Consider the following 21,251-nt stretch of genomic DNA (forward strand, 5'->3'; position numbering starts at 1 on the left):
TCATATTACACTGCTCATGATCTGTCCTTTTTAATGGTATGCAATTTTCCCGCTAAACAAAGGCTGGTTTACTTAGTTCTGCCCTACTAATGTGTTCATTTGTACTGCTGCGTTGCATGATACGGCTTCTGCATAGAATCCACATTACTGCATTGAGCATGAATGCAAAGACTTTGGACTTTGTGTGCTTCCAAAGTCAAGAGAGCAAAACAAGTGTATTTGACTACTAAATTGCATGGTGTCTTTCTACATATAGTCTGTTACTTTCAAGAGTGTAGATTCAAACATTAATCATGCATTCTAAGTCTGAAAATAAATGTGTTGGAGTTCACTTAAGGTAAAGTATATTATACTGTAAAATATTAAAGCTGGAGAAAGTTTAAACTGCTTATATTTTAAATGTATAATTAAATTACTGTGTCAGTTCTCTTATTTTAATGTTATTTCTTCATTAGCTTCACCTTTAAATAGTTCAAGCATAAGTCAATCTGTAGTTAGATTCATACAGTTTGATGTAGTTGTGGTCCAGTTAACACCATAGGAGGCAATAATCATTTGAAGTAAGTATCACAACTATAAAACATATGCCGGATCAAGTGAATAGGTGGTTTCTCACCAACCTAAGCATTTAGAGCAGCAGTTCTCAACCTGTGGATCCAGACCCCCACAGGGGTCGAATATCAGAGAGCCGCTGGCTGGGCAGAGAATGACTAACTACAATTACAGATCACTGTTCACAGCCCTATTTACTGCTGTTGCCTCTTATGACTTCCCTTTTCCTTCTGGGTTCTGCTTAGTATTTATTCCATCCTGATGTCCCTTGCATGAAATTACGAGCACTAAGCTTCTACCCTACATCATGGCCTTATCAGTCACTGTACCTTTTTCATGAAGTAAGGCATGTGTGTGTGCTGTCCATACTCACTATCCCTGACCTCAGGTGGACTGCTGTAAATTCCAGGCTAGCCTGGGCTACAGAGTAAGACCCTGTCTCAGAGACTATTGGAAAGCTGAGTTGGCTGGAGTCAGCACATCAAAGAAAAGTTGTTGCCAATAAAAAGAGAAAGCTCTCCTGCTCAGTGTAGGGTGCCCTCTTCAGTTGCCTTTGGAGGCCACAGACAGTTTTCCTTCAGTATGAGTGAATGGTGTCTTAAGGTGTTAGTTAACAGGGTGTGTTTGACAACTTTTTATCTGGACTCCAAGTTCCTCTTCTCTCCAGATTTCTTTTAGAGTAAGGTCGACCTACACCATTTCAGGTTAGAGTAACAGGGATAAGAATAGAAATACAAACCATTTCACCCGCTGCATATAATTTATATGTACGTAATACACACTTATCTATACTCATGTGCTTTTTGTTCTTGGGAAAGACTTCATTTTAATTAAAACAGCCAGAGATGGTGCTTGACAGGTTAAGGCTGATGTTTTTGGTTGACGAAAGGAATGACAAATCATTTTCCACTTGAGGGGGTTGAGTGGTTAAAGGGAGCTCGCTCCTCTTCTGGGTTTGGGGTTCAGCAGTCATGCCTGGTAGCGTACAAGTGCCTGTAACCTCAGCTCCAGGGGATAGGCTATGATGCCCTCTTCCAGCGTCTGTGGGCACCCTCACAAACATGGCACACACGAACACAAATACCACATCACATACATTAATAAATACCAACCTGGCAGATCATTCAAAGGAGCAGGTCCTCAAACCATTGCTGTCCCCTGTACTCTGAGTGATGGTTCGCAGAAACACCAGTCCCCGTACTGTGGTGAGAGCAGATTACTGACAGTGGAGCAGGAGGACCTTCATGCCAAACTCACAGGGCTGGCCACCCTCACACTTAGGTGTCACTGAGGAGTCGTTTAACCCTCAGTGCTGTCTCCTCAGAGCGACTTCAGCTTGCCACAGAGTTCACTGCCTCCTGTTTCATATAATGTCAAATGTATTGCAGCAATGGTGAGCTCCAAATTGCTCATTATTTTATAAGCAGTATGATCAGGCCACCTGAAAAGAGACTTAACCTAGTGATAACACAAGATTAGATCTTGGGGCTGGCCAGATGGCTCAGCGTGTAAACTGTCTCTGGTCAAGCCTGGCTCTTGCGTTCAGCTTCCAGAACCCACATAAAGGTAGAAGGAGAGAACAGACTCCATGCTGCCCTCCTGTGACCTCCACATGCACACATCGTGCACAATTGTACTATAATGAATGAAGTTTGCAGTCAGGGTTTTTATCGCAGACCGTTTAAACTTAGCGCGGGTACTCCGTCAGACCTGCTTGAGCTGCTCTGTCCCTGTGGGTCTTCTGGGAGTCTGTGACGCTGACTCCTTGTTGTGTGTCTTTGTGGCGTAGATCTCCCTGCTCAAGCAGAACCTGGAGCTGCAGCTTTGTCAGTCACAGACGTCCCTGCAGCAGTTACAAGCTCAGTTCACACAGGAGCGCCAGCGCCTCACTCAGGAGCTGGAGGAGCTGGAGGGGCAGCACCAGCAGACACACAAGACCCTCAAGGAAGCACACGTGCTCGCCTTGCAAACCATGGAAGAGGAGAAGGAAAAGGAGCAAAGGGTGAGGCTCCTGGGAAACGCCTTCAAACATGGGCCAGGGTCTTGATGATAATTAGCCTTTAGAGTCTTCTCTTTAGTGGCCTGGGGCCCATGTGCAGCGCATCGTGGGCCTAACGTTTGAAGATGCAGTGGAAACCACTAGCCTTCAGATTCGTAAGAACTCCTGTTTTTCCTTCTCTTTCTCCTTTTTGCTTTAAACTGTTACATATTGTTTTACTGAACTGTTCTCCGGGACACGACTTCCCGTAGGAGTCACCATGCATAAACACACACACTATTAACAGTCGCTGTTCTGATCAAGTGTATTAACGTAATAGTCTTCCATCAGAATTTTTGAGACTCTTGAGTCTCATGTAACCACACTAGTAGCCTTGAACTCACTATGTACCTGGGCTGACTTTGAACTCCTGACCTTCCTGACTCAGCCTCCTCAGTGCAAGGATTACAGATGTGTGTCACCACACTCAGACTTTTATCAAATTCTAAATTTCACTCTGGGCCCCAAAAAGAGAAATGGATCAGAGAGATGTATAGCTTTGTTTGGTTTTATTCTGTTCTGTTTTTTATCTTGAATTTTCCCCTTACATTCTTTCTGTTTGTACCAAAAAAAAAAAAAGATTCATAAATTCATGATAAAATGAAATTGAAATGTTTTAAAATATAAATCCTGGTAATATAACCCCACAGCTTACATGAAAATATATAACTACAATTAGTTAAAAGGGATTTAAATCAAATGAATATATTATTGTGTTAGTTTCTTAATGACAACCCCCTCTTCTCCTTTCTGGACACACAGGTTCTTTTCCTTAGTTGTCAGTAATTTGTATCCTTAGCAACTTTACAATATGATTTCATTTGGAAACCATCTACAGCTAAAGGTCTGTATTTCCACATTCAACAAAATATGGTGAGCCAAACTGGTTTCATAATTAGTTATTTTCTACTGATTGACCCAATGAATTTGTTTTTCAGTTACAGTTACTTTATATCTGAATTTGATGAGCTAAGGCAGCCAAGTCATCTTAAACACTGGGCTCCCGGACCGCTTTCTGTTTTGTTTCCCGTGCTCTAGCATAATGAAATGATTTGCTTCTCCCACCCAGGCTCTGGAGAATCACTTGCAGCAGAAACATTCTGCAGAGCTGCAGTCACTGAAAGATGCTCACCGAGAGTCCATGGAGGGCTTCCGCATGGAGATGGAGCAGGAGCTCCAGACGCTCCGCTTCGAATTAGAAGACGAAGGAAAAGCTATGCTTGGTATTATGGAAAGGATTATAATCTTGTCCTTCTTATTTGTACATTTCTCCATTTGTAAACCTCAACAGAAAGCATCAAGATGATGCTACTGTGTGAAGAGGCAAGGAAGACAGACCAGGATGGCGTCAGCTTCCTCTGCACTCTGAGGAAACAGTGTTCATAAGTGATTTGTCTGTCTTCCTGTGCCTGAATGGAGGCCGGACACTGAGGGATCCCAGAAACCAGTCACTGTCCAGTAGCCCCCATGCTCCCACACATGCACCAATGCAAGCACCCACACATGCATTCCCACATCTACCCTCACACATGCACCCACACATACACTCATACCCATGTTCCCACGCAGTCACCCCACACATGCATTCCCACACATCTACCCTCACACATGCACCCACACATACACTGATACCCATGTTCCCACGCAGTCACCCCACACATGCATTCCCACACATACACCAATGCTTGCACCCACCATGCATTCTCACATCTATCCTCACACATGCACCCAAACATGCATCCACACATGTACTCATATGCATGCACTCATGCACTCATTCACACACATGCAACCACACACATAGCCGCTCACATGCTCACATGTGTACCCCCACACTTGGCTCCTGGCTTGGACCTGACATTTTTATTGAAGTCTGTTTCATATGGGATTCTTCCCTATGAAATGGGTCTTTGTAAAATGAGATAGTTTTGAAGAAAAGGGTGTGTATTTAAATTTTTATTGATCATTTTGTTTTTGGATGTTACTGAATAACTCATTTCTGCCATCTCATTTTCCTTCTGTTTGGTTTAGTCCCAGATTCTCCTGGTATAGTTTTCCTGTGTGTCTGACATAATCTAGTACACACTCTTTCTGGGTGGGACTTGGGAACAAGGAGGACTAGCAGGATGTGAGTGACTTCCTGGAACTCAATGGGGAGCCCTGGGTCCTGTCCATGGTGCTGAAGTCCTAGGCCACCTTGTTACTGTTCTCAGTTCTCCTTGAGGGAGCCCTTGTGACACCTAGCTTGAAAGTCATAGCAATAATGAACGTTTATCAAAGATTTGTGAAACATCAAATTGATTGCTAGAGGCTGTACTGTGTGATTTCATTAGAAACAAGCTGCTGCTCTGTCTTTGCATGCAGCTGAGTGCTAACACCAGAGGTGGCCTTTGTAGAATTATGGCCATAGAGGGTGCAATGCATTTTCCACCGCCGTGTGAGGTGACATTGAAAGAGCCAAGTGTTAGAACTAGTCCTGTTCAGCCCACTGAAATGTGATTTAACTACCATCATGTTGGAAAAAAAAAAAAAAAAGATGTTGGGAACCTCTAAAAAAAAAGTGTTCTTTTTAAGATAATTGTAGATTCGCATACCTTTTTAAATTTTAATTCTTAATTTTTTTGTGACGTTCATACATGAGTATTTATGTCAGTTACACCATTCTCCCCCCAGCTCCCTCCATGTCCCTTGCTTCCTCCTAAATCCATGACCTTTCCTTCCTTAGTTATCATCCCGTACATGTGTATACATATGTGTATATATGCAGCTTGCTGTTGTTGCTTACATATACGAATATATAGGACAGAGCACTTGGTATTGAGTAAGCTGCGAGTGGGCTCTCCCTGGAGAAGACTGATTCCCCCCCCCCCCCAAGCTGTCCCTTACCTCCAGTTCTTATCTAGGAGAAGAGACCTATGAGATCTCCCACCCAGAGTGTCATGTCCACTGATGTTGCCATTGTCCAGGTCTAGTATATCCTTGAGATTTCATGGCTGCAGCTTCCCTGTCATACACTGAAGAAATGGTACAAAAAGGTGCTCTCATGCCTTTTCCCATTTTGCAATGATAGCATCCTATAAAAGTATATTACGATGTCATAGCTAATGTATTGATACAGATACTGTTAAGATGAAGAACTTTTAGGTTCCTAGGAGAACACACCTTCTTCCCTGTCTTTCCTACCTGGGATCCCTGGCAAACCTCAGGCTGGTCTCCATTTTTACAGTATCGGCAGTTTGAGAATGCCACCATTTCTATATGTGCAATCTATAATGTTTCCGTAGAAGTTGCCCTTTTCACTCATTATAATTCTCCGGAGTCACCCTAGTTGTCATCTCTAGTTTGTCCCCTTTCGTTTCTCCCTAGTCATAGTTACGCATCACCATACCCCTGTCTGTCCTACAGTCATTGAAGGTGACCTGGGTTGCCGTTTGCTGCTGCATTTGTGTACACAAACATTCATGTGTGTGCTGTCTGTGTAAATACAAGGTTTTGGTTGTCTGGAATAAAAGCCAAGAGAAAAGTTTCTAGGACACATGGTGGTTATGTATGTGTTTAGTTTTGAAAGGCCCCGCTGGAATGTCCATCAGAATGCCTCTGCCATTTTTCAATCCTCTGCATTGTGTCAACGATCCATTTTCCTCACGTCTCGCCAGCGTTTGATACTGTGACTGTATGTCAGCAATCATACTCTCCGTTTCCCTATGGATGGAGATGGTGGCTATTCTTCTTCTCATAGCTTCATGTCTTCTTTATTGGTTGGATTCTTCATTGTTACTGTTGAGTTTTAAGTATTCTACTTAGATATTCTAGATGACAGTAATTCTCAGGATCCTTCCTGTCTGTGTAACATATCACTCCCATGAGCATACTGTTCTTGAGGCCACCACCAGTGTTTGAGCTACTGTCTGACTCTCATCTCATTTTCTCTGTGTGTACATCTGGCCACTTTGGCCTTCTTGGGTCGTTCTGCACTTGTTTCCATGTTACTGTATATTCTCCCTGTACCAGTTTTCTGATCTGTACCTTTTACTCTCGTTTGCCAGACCTGTTTCTATGTGTCCATTAAATACTGCTTCACTTATAATTTTCTTCTTCTTCCTCCTCCTTCCTCTGTCTTTCTGTGTGTGTGAGAGAGTGTGTGTGTGAGTGTGTGTGTGTGTGTGTGTGAGAGTGTTGTGAGTGTGTGTGTGAGAGAGTGTGTGAGAGTGTGTGTGTGAGTGTGTGTGTGAGAGTGTGTGTGTGAGTGTTTGTGTGAGAGTGTGTGTGTGAGTGTGTGAGAGTGTGTGTGAGTGTGTGTGAGTGTGTGTGAATGTGTGTGTGTGTGAGAGAGTATGTGTGTGTGAGTGTGTTGAGTGTGTGAGAGTGTGTGTGAGTGTGTTGCGTGTGTGTAAGTGTGAGAGTGTGTGTGAGTGTGTTGAGTGTGAGTGTGAGAGAGTGTGTGTGAGTGTCTGTGTGTGTGTGAGCGTGTGTGTGTGAGCGTGTGTGTGTGAGCGTGTGTGTGTGAGTGTGTGAGTGTGAGAGAGTGTGTGTGAGTGTGAGAGAGTGTGTGTGAGTGTGTGAGTGTGTGTGTGAGTGTGTGAGTGTGTGAGTGTGTGTAAGTGTGAGAGTGTGTGTGAGTGTGAGAGAGTGTGTGAGTGTGTGTGTGTGTGTGTGTGTGTGTGTGTGTGTGTGTCTTTAGCCTCTTCGTGTTTATATACTTCCATGGCTTCAGCAATCACCGGTGTGCGGAGGACTTCAAATGAGTGTTTCTAGATCAAACCTCTTGTTTTTATACATTAAATTGCTACATATTGCTACATCTTGAGAAGTTGACTTTTAAATAAGATCTGATTATTTCTCTATAGTTCAGATTCCATCTCCATCCCTGTATCTGTCACCCTGATTGATGCTGTCACTTTACTCAATTGTCAAAACTGGGGAGTGGGAGTGACATTTTTTTCTTTCACTATCACCTTTTGTCTGCCAGTACTTTTCTTTTCTTTTTTGGTTTTTGGTTTTTGGAGACAGGGTTTCCCTGTGGCTTTGGAGCCTGTTGTCCTGGAACTAGCTCTTGTAGACCAGGCTAGCATTGAACTCACAGAGATCCACCTCCCTCTGCCTCCCGAGTGCTGGGATTAAAGGTGTGCCGCCACCAACGCCCAGCACCGGTTCTTCTTAAAGCCTTTTAATGCATGGCTGCCCTCATTAGTTCCTGTCATACTTACTTCAAGGCCAGTGGCTTCTCTTTCTTTGTAGGCTCGTTTACTCTATTTCATATGTATGAGTGTTTAGCTTGCACTTGTGTCTGTGCAGCACATACGTGCTCCGTGCCTTCAGAGGTCAGAAAAGGATGTTGAATCCCCCGGAACCTGAGTTACAGACAATTGTGAGCAGCTGCATGCGTGTCAGGAATGAAACCTGGGTACTCTGCAAGAATAAGTGTTCCTTCCCACTGAGCCATGTCTCCAGCCCTTTGTATTGTTTTTAAAATAGATTGTTGTCACAACCTTCCCCCTGACTTGCCTTCCCAGTTCATTGTACAGTTTGCTGTCAGACAAAACTGAAATGCTTACGCCTCACACGTGACTTCCCACTTAAATCCTTGCATGGATCTTCATGGTAGTGTCTAGCAAGTTTTTCTACTACAGAAGCCCTTAGCACCAGGAGAAACTGAACTGAAGTGCTCTGTGAAGCCCTCAAGAGGAGCTAAAGTTAGCCAACTACAAGCAAGGGCAGCATCTCTTTGACTAGCTCTCATGTTTTAGCTTTAAAACCCACAATTTGCATTTTACTCATTTACATCTCTGTGTTAATACTTAAAAATGTTCAAGAAACCTTCATGCTTAAGGAAATCGCCTGGGTATATGAGTTCTGTTAGGAACATGGCCGCTCACATCACAGTTTGAGGACCATGGGCCTAGAGTTTAAAGTACAATCCGTGCATGTCCCGTATCCTTCATGCCACCGTGCACCCTGTGACCTCCTGCCACACAGACTCCACAGCTTGCTGGACCGGCCATGTTCTGGCTTGTTTTACTTGTTCCGCCTTAGTGATAAAAGCACCTCTTTCTCTACTTAAGAGCCCAATTCAGTCCTGCGGAATTGCAGACAGTCCCTTAACAGTCTCTCTGTGAAGGATCCTTCATCACTGACTCCCAGAAAGCAGAAAGTGGGGTGCTTTCACCATTATGCTTAATGTGAACCTCTGATGTGCCAGTTAGTTCCCTGGCGTAATATCTTCACCTCTGGCTTGTGAAGTTATCAAGACGGTGACAGAATTTATTCTCTCTTAGGATACTGTTGTCATTCAATAAACATTGTGTGCTGTATGAAATAAATAATTTTAGGGCCATGCATAATGCATGCCTGTTGTCCCAGTACATGGGAGATACACATAGGAGAACCAAGATTTCAAGGCCCATTTGCAGAGTGAGTTCCAAACCTGCCTTGCTTACATGAGACCCTGTCTCAAAATAAATAAATAAACAAACAAACAAACAAATTGAAAGTCAATTACAGAGTCTAATGAATGTGATGACTGACCTCCAGGTAATTAATTCAGAGTGTTTACCAGCCAGTACTTTGTATAATCTGGGAATATTGTAAAATAATTCCTCCTGGGAGGAAATTTGCCTCTTCAACATTTATAAAGGTCCAACTCTAAAATCCATATTATCTTAATAATGTAAAAGAGCCAAAGCATTTCATCTCCACTACCACTTTATCTCCCAACTGAATTCACAAAAAGCCCACCGTTGTCATTTAAGCTCTTGACATTTTTCATACCCCCATCAAAGCTAAGTACATTTCAAGTCCACATATGGTAATCTTCTTGACGCACATTTACGAGTGCCCTGATTTTAGAAGTTATGTTCTGGATCTTTTGTAGTTTTCCCCTAAGGTATTAGTAGGATTCTGAGATTTTCTAACCCTTCTCCTTTGCATGCCAGCTTCCTTGCGATCTGAACTGAACCATCAACATGCAGCTTCAATTGATTTATTACGACATAGTCACCATCAAGAACTGGCAGCCGCTAAAATGGAACTGGAGCGAAGCATAGACATCAGCCGAAGGCAGGTAGGTCAGTGGGAACACGCGGTGCTGACCCCTTACCTCTGGGTCCGCTGAGCCCTCACCTATCAGAGGTAACTTTATCAGTGCTAAGTGCATTAGTTCTCATCAACGCCGTGAAAGTTCCCCTTTTCAAAGGAAAGGAGCAATCTTCTTTTGTATGCCTGCCATACGATTGCATTTTATTTTATCACGTTTTCACTGAATATTTTGCATATTAGGAAAATAAACAACAAAATATGAAAAATATATAAAGGGTAAGGTCATCTCTACTCAATAGGACTAGCCAAAATGGCACACCACTGTGTGACTGGGAGGTCCATTGTGGTGGCTGGAATCCACATAGCCCTGGTTTGTCTAATACAACCAAGAAACTACATTTTCAATTTTGTGTATTTTAACTTAAACAGTCACATTGTATGACATACTACACAGGAGTTACCCTCAAAAAAAAAGATAACTCATATTCCCAAAGCATTAATTAGCCACTGCTGCTCATACTTCTTAGACTTTGCCCTTTGACCCAGTGTCCTTTTTTTTTAATTTGATAATTTATGATTGTGATGGTATGTATGTATGTATGTGTGTGTGTGTGTGTGTGTGTGTGTGTGTAAGGATGTAGCAGTCAGAACTGCAGAGAAAGCTGCTGTTATTACAAGTTTTCCTTAGCTGGTTAGCCATGTTAAGGGATCCGCCTGGATTTGCTCTTCATTGCTATGGTAAATGGTCCTCCTTGTAACCATGGAGGGAAGTTACTCTTCAATTATCTTGACGGGAAAGTTGACAGTGTCTGTCTACTATGTAGAAAGTGTTGGCTTGTAGTGAAATCTTTCTAGACAGACAGCTATTAGGATAGCCATGAAAGCAGGCAGAGGCTGCCTTTCCAAAGAATGGAAATGTGTGTGTTGGGTGGGGGGGATCCCCAGATTTAAATCCTTTCCTTATTAAAGGACAGCGGTACCAGCAGTTTACTACAAGATCTATACAACTTACTAAGAGACCCGTGTTCTACTCCAGACTCTGCCACTGCTCCTAAATTATCTTTGAGAAAAGTTAGAGCGTACATTGTTGTTTTTACTCTGTCAGGACCCACCACCCAGCCCCCAAACAAACAACACACAGACTTATAAATGCCAGGCCTTAGCTTGGCTTATTTATAGCCAGCTTTTCTTAGTTTATTTTCCCATCTACCTTTTGCCTCTGGGCTTTTATCTTTATCCTATGTAGCTTTCCTTACTTCTTACTCTGTAGCTTGCTGTGTAGCTGGGTGACTGGCCCCTGGAGTCCTCCTCCTGTCACTCGGAGATCTCTGCCCAGGTTTCTCCTCCTATTTATTCTCTCTGCCTGCCAGATTTGTCTGTCCTTTCTCCTTTCTTGCTATTGGCCGTTCACCTCTTTATTATACCAATCAGGTGTTTTAAACAGGCAAAGTTAACACAGCTTCACCGAAACATTGCAACATAAAAGAATTCAACACATCTTTGCAACATTAAATAAATGTTCCATGGCATAAACAAATGTAACACATCTTAAAATAATGTCAGAATTATTATACATAATATTCAAAATCATTTTTCACTCCCTCATATCAACATAGAAAACATCATTCATTCTTTGTGGGGTTTTTTGTTTTGTTTTTTTTTGCAGGGTAAGGAGCACATGTGTAGGATCAGTGATCTGCAAGAGGAACTCCGGCACAGAGAGCACCACATCTCAGACTTGGACAAGGAGGTTCAGCACCTCCATGAGAACATAAGTACCCTAACGAAAGAACTGGAACTTAAGGGGAAAGAAATTCTCAGAATACGAAGTGAATCCAACCAGCAGATGAGGTATGTCAGTAGCCACAGCAGAAGATGCACTGTTGACTAAAATATTGTTGGAGACATGCTTAGCAATGTGTCCCTAGTTCCGTGACTAGACCACCCTCCCAATAAGATATAGAAGACCACTTTTCACTGTATGTGGTGGGTATGATATCATCCGGAAAATGCAATGTCTGCATTTTGATGGTGTATTTATTATTAACTTTGGGAAATGACCATAATTAAAGTTTTTACATTTTTATTAGAAAAAGCATTAAAGGAGACAAAATTTAACACTAATCAGATGATTGTAGGAAACTACATAGCTTAATTTAAGCTGTTTACGTTAATTTTCCAAATGTTATACCAGAAAGGGGGCAGGCATTTCAAATCTGATAGAACATAGACATTTTGAAAACTTGACTTCAGAATAACATTTTCTTAACTAAAAATAAATTAAACAGGTTGCATGAACAAGATATAAACAAGAGACTTGAGAAAGAGCTGGATGTCATGACAGCAGACCACCTCAGAGAGAAAAATATCATGCGGGCAGATTTTAATAAGACTAATGAGCTACTCAAGGAAATAAACGCAGCTTTACAAGTGTCGTAAGTCATTGCATTACAGAAAATGTGTGTGTGGGTAATAAACTGAGGAGCACTGTGTCTCAGCTCAGCTTAACTGTTTGAATATAATGAAAACTGAGTCTTAGTGAGGAAGACTTAAGTACTACATTACAGATGTAATGTCAGTGTGACATGTGTGTTCTGTAATTAGGATAAGGCCACTGAGTGATTTTTCCATCTGCAGGTCTGCTAAGATAACACACATCTTAAGAGTGGCCCTATGGTACATCACTTACCTGATGACGTCTCAGTGTGTTCATTACATAATGTGAAGTTTTTAGTACATTGTGAATAACAGGGATTTTACAACGTCATGCATAAGTTAGCAATACATATTTTACAAAAAAAAAAAAAAAAAGTCCTTCAACGCAAACATACCCTTTTAACAGTGTGGCTCCATTTAGCAAATACATTGGTAGGTCCCAGGGAAGGAAAGGGACAGAGACTTCATTTCCTGTACTTGGGTACTGCCTGAATTTCCACAATTAGCATTTAAATGACTTTTTTTAATGTAATAAATCTATAAGTAAAAATCATTACAAATAAAGTTGTTACTCAATTTTAGTAAGCTCATTATTCAAGTCAGATTTTGCACATATTTCCTAACATTTATTAAGAAGATTAATAACCTCTGTATTTGCAAGATCCTGACAAACTGCTGCATACATCCCACTTTGAATCCAGTCTGTCTCTGAACTAACCGGGTCCACTTTAGGCTACCCTAGGCTTAATCTACGCCAAGCTGCTGCTAATGGCTTATTCACTGATAGTCCTTCCTGTTCCAGTTATCCAGAAGCTTCAATAAAGTACCAATTAAGTCTCCACTACCCACAGGGTCAGAATCTTAGCTTTGTGATGCCTTCTTGTGCATTTGTGTTACTAATACCTACACACCTACCTGAAATATAGAAGCCTTCTTCACATCTCCCATTGGCATAAGCACTCAGTCCCAGCAAATACCCCAGGCATAGGTGCAGACACACGTAGACACACTCAAGTAGGAACAGGCCCCCAGCTGCTGGTTTTACTGGAGTGATGTCCCCTGGGATGAGGCACTCCTGCTGGTAAGGCTTGTTTGCCCTCTTCCTATAGTGTTCATATAGAGAATCTGTCATGGATGAGTTGCATGAGGGTTCCCACTTAGTGAGGGTCCCCATAAAATAGAGAAGAAACCCATTGTTCCCACAAACTCAGTGATGCGCTGTTTGCTCTTATTACAGTAGATTTTTGAGCTTCCCTTCAGCCACTGTGACCTCCTCACATGTCTGTAATAGAGCAGAGCATATATAGAACATGCTTGGTAGAAACCAGATATGATCGGCCTCAGTGGCATGGCTCTCACATTTCCTGACCTCTGTGTGTCCTGAGAAGACACTGATCTCCTGGTGTCCGTCTTCACATCCTGAAAGAGCACACTCACACAAAGGCAGCTTGTGTTTTTCTGTGTGTCCTGGCCTTAGAAATAGTAATTTATGAGGAAGAAAGGTTGAGCCTGTTTGGACATTATTCTTTTCTGTTGTTTTGCTCATTATGAAATTTGAAAAGAGAGTAAACATTAACTTAATGTCTCTTTATTTTGATAATTGAAGAATTAGTATTACTGGTAAGTAAAATATTTTGCCTTTTTTAGAACAGGCATTCATTTTATACTTTGTCTTGGGTCTATACTAACCAACCATACTACTCTTTTTACCTGCTAATATCATATAATTATCCTTTAGATTTAGGTAATCACTTGTTTAATTAAAGTCAAATCATGTACACTTAGTTTTGGCTTTCACTGTTCCACAGATTTTTTTTCATGATAGCAAAAACACTCCCTATTGGCTCTTGCCAGTCTAGTAACTTATTAACCATGAGTAGTTATGGAACACTTGAACTGTAAACAATGCGACTGAGAACTTAAACCCTAATTCACCATAATTAATGTAAATGCAGATAACAGCCCATGGACTAGAAGCTGACATTTTGGGAAGTAGTACTGGATGTTTCTGGCCATGTCCTTTCGTGAAGACTGTAGATCTGCTGAGTGGTTAAGGTTTAGACAGCTGATAAGTGGGGTGTCCTTTCCAGTTTACAGGTGGGGGAGGGGTACTGTGAACTGTTCACAGCCAGTTACAGGGTTTACACTATTGTGTCATGAACACCTGGATCTCAGCTTTGGTGCTTCTGGTTCCGAACCCGGGTACTTTATTTACTAGAGGGATGAAAAGGGACTAAAGGCCCGTGCTTCAGCCTCCAGGCCCAAGCATGGGGCTGAGGAAACACTAGAGCAGCTGGAAGCTTCTCTTCATGCTGCTGCCACAACCCTTGCTGAACTCCTGGGGAGAAGGTGAACATGTTTAAAGGAGAGCTGTGTCTTTGAAATGACATAGGATCTGTACGCTGTGTGCTAAGCATTCAGACCCCCTTAGAGTTTCATGGAAATTTGAACATCTTGACTATTGTCCTAACAAGAACCTTGCATCTAATTTTAAAATGTATTGAGTTTCATTTGTTTAAAAAACAAAACAAAACAAAACAAAAAACAAGCAATGATAGGACATAGCTCAGTGGTAGAATGTTTGTTTAGTACACACAAGACATTAGTTCAATTTCCAAGACCCTAAAGGGAGGAAACAAACAATAGCAAGTAAGAGGATAAGCTACTCAATTTTACCTAAGTGACATTCTCCATAGGTAAAGTTTAAGCTAAATTAAAAGTTGTCCCAGTACCTTGGGGTCCAGGAGTATTTATTGTGTAAAAAGTGCTTAGCATTTGCCATTTCAGTTTTTGTGGGTTTGTTATTTGTTGGTCCGTTTTTTGGAACAGGGTTCCATGTAGTCCTTGAATGGCCTTGATTTCCTGCTTTCTGTGTTCCTATCCCACAAGGTTGGGATTACAGATGTGGACTAGCACATCTGGCCAGAGATTGCTTTTGATTGTTTAGTTTACTTTGAATCAGCACCTCACTGTCCTGGAACAAAAGTATCATTCCTTTATGAGAGAACTGTCAGTCTCACATGGACGTTAAATATGCCAGTAATTTTTAACTGTAAGGATATACTATGCCGTAACAGAATTGCTTGAGTACTTAATCGCTAAAACTCCTGTAATTTTATAGTTGTTTAGTTCTTTGTTTAATTTACCACTCAGGCTATTTCCACAAGCTTTGAGGACATTTGGAAGTAGTAGGGGTCTTGCTAACACAAGTGAATGTCTGCTCAGAAATTATGCAAGTCCAGCAGTGAAACGCTTCAGTCCTCTGTTTCATTTAAATGTAACGGAATTCATAGAACATAATTTCTGCTGCATACGTTCCTGGTGGCAATGCTATTGTTCAGCTCTGCAGTCTCTAGTCATTGATTTTCTTTTCAGTTGGGTCTTATAAAGCAACATGAGGTAGATGATAACTTGGAAGACATCTTTGTACAGTTTAATACAGGACTGTGTTGTTTGGGAGCTATGGAAAACTGACTTCTATACTCTCTCTCTCTCGCACACACACACACACACACACACCAAGAAATGTGCTTGGCTAGCGTCTAGCAGTGACCCAAATCAGCACTAATCCAAGTGTTCTGCTTCTGCTTCTTCCTATATTCAGTCTTTGTGTTTATTACTTTTAATGGTAATCTGAAAACTCAATGAGATTAAACTTGGATTCTGCCTATACCATATTGATGTTCAGAGACATGACTTTTATGAATTATGGTCAGAAGTATATTTCATAAGGCCATTTGAGAACTGTGGGACCAAACAGACTCCTTGTGATGATAAGGGTTAGAGCTTGGCTGGCATAGTAGTACACATCTGTAATCCTTGCACTAGGGAGACCAAAGAAGGAGCATCTCTGAGTGTACATCAAATCCAAGTTATACAGTAAGGCCCTGTGTCAAAGACAGAAAGAGGGGAGGGGGAGGAAGCAAAAAGGTCTAAAAAAAAAAAAAAAAAAAAAAAAAGTCAAACTTAGGCACGGCCTCCTCAAAATCTCCTGATTCAAAGTCATCCTTTGCACTAGGCCTTTTAGATGCACTGTAGGGCTAGTGAGCTACCCAGATAGCTGTGAAAAGAGAAAACATTGACTAGTGTTGCATTGAAGTGGATATTGGAATGGTACTAAGTTCCTTCCCATTAGAATGTTGCTGAGAAATTCTTGTACATTTATAAGTTACAACCGGTTTCTCCTCCTCTCCTTTAATGCTTTCCTATTTGTTCTTATAGACTTCTGCCTGTCAATACTTATCTTCATTATTATCTAGGTTTTTATTAAAAGTTTTATTAAACGTTTTTCTGGGGAGAATTAGCTTATGGCAATTCTGTAGGTAAGATGTTTCAGGTAAACTAGATGTGGTGGGGTACTTTTAATCCCAGCACTCGGGAGACCAAGGCAGGAGGATCTCTGAGAGTTGGAGACCAGCCTGATCTACAGAGTGGGTTCTAGGACAGCCAGGGCAAAATAATGAGACCCTTTCTATAATAATAATTATTATTATATTATAATGCAAATAAAATTATTATTATAACAACTGGCTGTCTCAGCTAAATTAAAACCCACACTTGAACAGGGGAGATCTTTACATCAAAAAGAGGCTCCAAACTGTAAAATGTCTTTCCTTCTTCTCATTGTTCCCCAACTAAAATAACATCAAGGGTGGGGTTTAGCCACCAGCTACTCTGTCAGCTGTGGGAAGTCTCCAAATCTGCCTCGCTTCCGACCGCAAAGGCAGCACTCCAGTGACATCTTGTGGCTGCTCAAAGTCCAATGCCTTTCCCCCTCTCGAATAGAGAGTACGTTTAAACCTGAATAGAGAACCGAAAAGCTTGGCTCACAAAATGCATACAGGCAATCCCTTTCATATCATAATCAGAATGCAAGACAATTCTGTAACGTCAAAGGTCACAGTACTATTGAAAAAAGATAAGTGGGAATGTGCTGTGTGATTGACATCTGTACTGACTTAGCCAAGTCCACGGAGAACCAGGGGCAGCCACTGTAGCTCCCCACTTCCCTGTTACTGACCCCTTCAGGGCGACAGTCAGGGGCAGGGTGGGAAGCCTGATGGGTTTTCTCCAAATCATTTGTTTAGGTCGGATTCATGGTGGGTTTTTATGGCTCTAAAGTACAGAGCTTGTCTCCTCGCTAGATTTGCCTAGAGTGGCAAATCACAGCTCTCCACATGATAGATCATCTAAGAGTTAGTCAGTGCTTGATAGGCACATCATTTAAAGACTCTTCATTAACCACACACAACTTAGCAAGTTTTAGTTCCCCTTTGTCTATCCTGAAAATAATAAAAGTTAGTTGCTTTAATTGTAATTTCTGAAGCAGTTCCTTTTCTCCCAAACTAAGCAGTGGGTGCCATGTGCATTCTTTATTCTCGTCCCTGCCTCCACCCTTGATCCCTGTGTGATACGTGTCACCTCTGCCTGTAAAGAATGGCCTGCACTTCTGTTGACAGTCTTTTATGATTCAGGCAAGAGTAGGTCTACAAGGAAATGATTGTTCTCCTACCCGATGAGCCTTCTGTAACTGATCTACACTGGTCCATAATGTAGAGTTCTAAAATGCCTTCCCCACAAACCACGACAAGAGGATGTCGTCTGTGTGTCTTTTCGTGTTCCTTATATATGTTACACACCTCACCACACACTATTGTATTGATGGTAATCACTCCTAACAGTCACTGACCCGAGTTTGTGAAGTTTGTTTCATTCAGTGTCTCAGTTCTGAGAGCTCACCTCACCTCATTTACACACAGCTTCAAGTGGATAAATCCTTCCCAAAGTGGCCTGTGGCAGGAGTGGCCTCTGGCAGGGACACTTACTGGTTCCCATTCTTGTGAAGCCTTTCACAACTTCAGCTCTTGAGGCAATCATGTTACCATGCTCAAAAGTCTTAGTTAAATTTGTGTGTATTTAGTTGGACTAAGGGAAACATGTAGGTGTCTATTAGAACACGACGTGTCTGTATCTTATCAATGAGACAAAGGTTTTCTCGTTTATAGACTAGAAGAAATGGAAGAAAAGTACCTAATGAGAGAATCGAAGCCCGAAGATATACAGATGATCGCAGAGTTAAAATCCTTGCTTACAGAGAGAGACCAGGTCATAAAGAAACTAATTGTAAGATATTTTGTTTTTAGTATAACCATGTTAGAAATCAGTAGACTATTGGTTGGGAAGATATGGGGAAATACTTTTGAATAATGCCAAATGACAAGGAAAAATGTAAAATCTGTGCATTGTGATCAAGTTTATTAAAATGTAATTTCATATTTCAATTTGGCATTAGAAAAAGGGAATTTTATGCTATTCTTTGGTGTTTTTATTGAAAGTGTTAATATGTATTAAATATTTAATAATATCTCATTCCCACTTAATAGTTAACATGTTTTATATATATACGCATATATACATATATGCGTATATATATATTGTACACACAGAGTTAGTACTAAGAAAAATCTATTACGAGATAGCCATGCATTCAACTGCACTGTCAACTTATAGATTAGTCTCTTTTTATTTTGTTATGTTTTGAGCTGGAATTATGCTATAGAGCCCTTAAACCTCACAGCAATCCTCCAGCCTCAATAGCTGAAGTTCTGGAATTACAGGCAGGCATCACTGTGTTTTATTCAAATGAGTCATGTTAATTTTCTGGAAGTGAAGTGCATTCTACCCAACACTCATCAGGAGAGTCCTCGAGCCATCCATGTACTCAGCAGATGGGGGGGTAGGAGGATCTTAAGTTTGAGGCCAACCTGAGCATCATGTCAAATTAAAGAGTATCTTGGGATACACAAGAACCTGTGTCAAAAGCCAACACCAAACAAATGAAAAGGAAGGTTTCATGGTCTAGCCTAGGAAGAGCTGTGTGCCTAGTCAGGGAGTCAGTGTGCTGAGTGTGAAGGGCACTCAGGGTCCATTTGAGGAAAAAGAAAAAAAGAAGATTGTAATGATAAATATATCATCTTCATTAAAACCATTACCACTTGGGAATAAAAAATAGAAATGTTTTGAAAGTTTATAAGATATTTCAGAATTTTCTATAATGCTTTATCCTACTCAGTAATTCAAACATTGCTGTTCATTGCCACTAATAAATGAAAGTCTTTCCTAGTAAAATTGAAAACAACACTAGTCATCTATATGTTCCTTGATTGCCTTAATTACATACTTTGAATATTAGCATGTAACAGCACAAGACCATTATTCTGACATCCTTTAAGAATTACTTTCATGATTTAGAAAATTCCATCTGTTTTCAAGACTGGGAGGTTCCTTTTGAAGCCAGCATGGATGAGGATGATGAGGGTGTATATGGGGAGCTCAGGATTAGGCTGTGGAGCGTGTTCCTGTGGCTGCAGCCTGCCAGACATGCTGTTTCCCAAGTGAGGTACATGAGCATAGTCCTACCCAATAGCAGTAGACTCATGAAAAACTGAAGGTTCTATAAAGTGAGGAAGCTTGCTTACTTCATCTGTGCCCCCCCCCAAGTAGCTATTTATTTTTCCAGTTACTACTTGAAATGTTACAGATACCATCGTATTTATCCTCACCAGAGGGCAGATCCAAGATTGCAACCAAGAGCAGTTTCTATACTGTTTCTGTAACATAGTCATTCCCTGAACCTCAAGGCATGTGGGGCCAAGATCTGTAGTACAAATGACAGCCAGCGGCGACTAGGGTGGTTATGAAGGGTCTAGCTGTGCCGGACTACACTAGAATCAAGGCCAGTCTGAACACAGCCCTCACTGTCATACTGCTGTGGCCTTCCCAGTCTGCTTGTTCAACTAATACATCATACTCATGACTCCAAAAGGAAAGATCGTATCTCTGTAGAGGCCATTCTTGTCTATTGTCCGTGCTATAATACATTACTCTGTCAAAGAAGACTAGATGAGGTCAAATCCATTTTTAGGTTTTGAAGGATAATATACGGTAGTGTCATCTTTATATATGGAAACCGCAACACCCGGCCCACTCCAAAATTCTTAAAGTCATCCCTGACATAGGAGGCTTGGCTGCCCGTTCTCTATTAAACAAACAATGGTAAAAAGCAGAAATGTATTACATGAGCCCCGTGAGAAAAAGTAAAAGTAAGTCTCAAGAGCCTCTCTCCTGAACCCTATTGTCCCTCTTTGGGGTCTTGTCATGAGACTGACATCATAGTCTGGCTCAGATGTGTGGTCTTGCCCATCATCACTGACTTAGTACCAGTGTCTCCAGCTAGGTGACAGCTGGCCACCTGTCAGAGCTGTTAGAAATCCTGTTGAAGGACAGTTCTTCCGCTGCCTGGCATCTGCCTTCTCCTTGTCTGAGCTTGGGACTAGTGGGGAAATTGCAGCTTGCTGGGGACCCTTGTTACTATGCTCTGGTAGGAGTCTCTTCAGGACTGTCTTGACTCCCGTCATGACCATTGTGTGTACATCCACCTCAAGTACAAGTTAAGACACACTCAGATGCCACAGTCAGGACCACAAAGAGATAAAGGACCTTAGTAGATCCTGTCTTGAATGAAAGGTTATTAAATGGTATGGTTAAGTCCCTAGGCCTAGGGTTTTAAAGGTGCTAAAAGCTGACCTGCTGGCAACATTTAAGACACTGCTTAGACATGCTTAAACAAAATATATAAGCCTTTATAGTTTACTAAATTTTTAATGAAATGGTGGTCATACAATTTAAGTTTGTAAATCTGTAACAGAAAATGTTGAAAGGCTGTTTATAATTCTTTTGCATAGGAGGATAATAAATTGTATCAGCTGGAATTAGTCAATCGAGAAACTAACTTCAACAAAATATTTAACACAAGTCCTACTGTTGGTGTTATTAACCCATTGGCTAAGGTATGTGTCATAGATGTAGAGATGTAGTTAAGACCTGGAGGGAAATGGGCTAAGTTATGTGGAGCAAGCAACATTAAGGGTAAAGCTCCTCCAAATGTTTTCTTAAGTGTAACAATCTCCTCCTAAAGTTTATTAGTTCTTTATTTGTTCATTTCCAGAGTGAGCTACTCATTAATTGGTAATTTATGCTCTGTAAAATATTTTATTAATAATGAAACACTTTGACTCTTTGTGTACCATATGTCTAAAGAAAAGCAAACTTGTAGCTCAGATTAATTTATTGCCATCTCCTTATTGACTGCAATCATCTGTGTAGTTGAGAAAGACTCCAGTCCCAATGG

The 21,251-nt window shown here is 41.2% G+C and overlaps 1 protein-coding gene across 1 annotated transcript in view; it reads left to right on the forward strand.

Moving 5' to 3' along the window:
* The window catches only part of Fam184a (family with sequence similarity 184 member A), a 97,482-nt gene that overhangs the window by 71,971 nt on the left and 4,260 nt on the right, over positions 1–21,251 (forward strand). Inside the window, exons 10-16 of the mRNA XM_051175510.1 lie at positions 2,342–2,554; positions 3,660–3,813; positions 9,523–9,650; positions 11,292–11,476; positions 11,914–12,060; positions 18,067–18,184; positions 20,806–20,910. Coding sequence (XP_051031467.1) covers positions 2,342–2,554; positions 3,660–3,813; positions 9,523–9,650; positions 11,292–11,476; positions 11,914–12,060; positions 18,067–18,184; positions 20,806–20,910 — 1,050 coding nt within the window. The remainder of the gene's footprint in view (positions 1–2,341; positions 2,555–3,659; positions 3,814–9,522; positions 9,651–11,291; positions 11,477–11,913; positions 12,061–18,066; positions 18,185–20,805; positions 20,911–21,251) is intronic.

Source organism: Phodopus roborovskii, unplaced genomic scaffold (genome assembly GCF_943737965.1).
Source record: "Phodopus roborovskii unplaced genomic scaffold, PHOROB, whole genome shotgun sequence".
Lineage (NCBI taxonomy): Eukaryota > Metazoa > Chordata > Mammalia > Rodentia > Cricetidae > Phodopus > Phodopus roborovskii.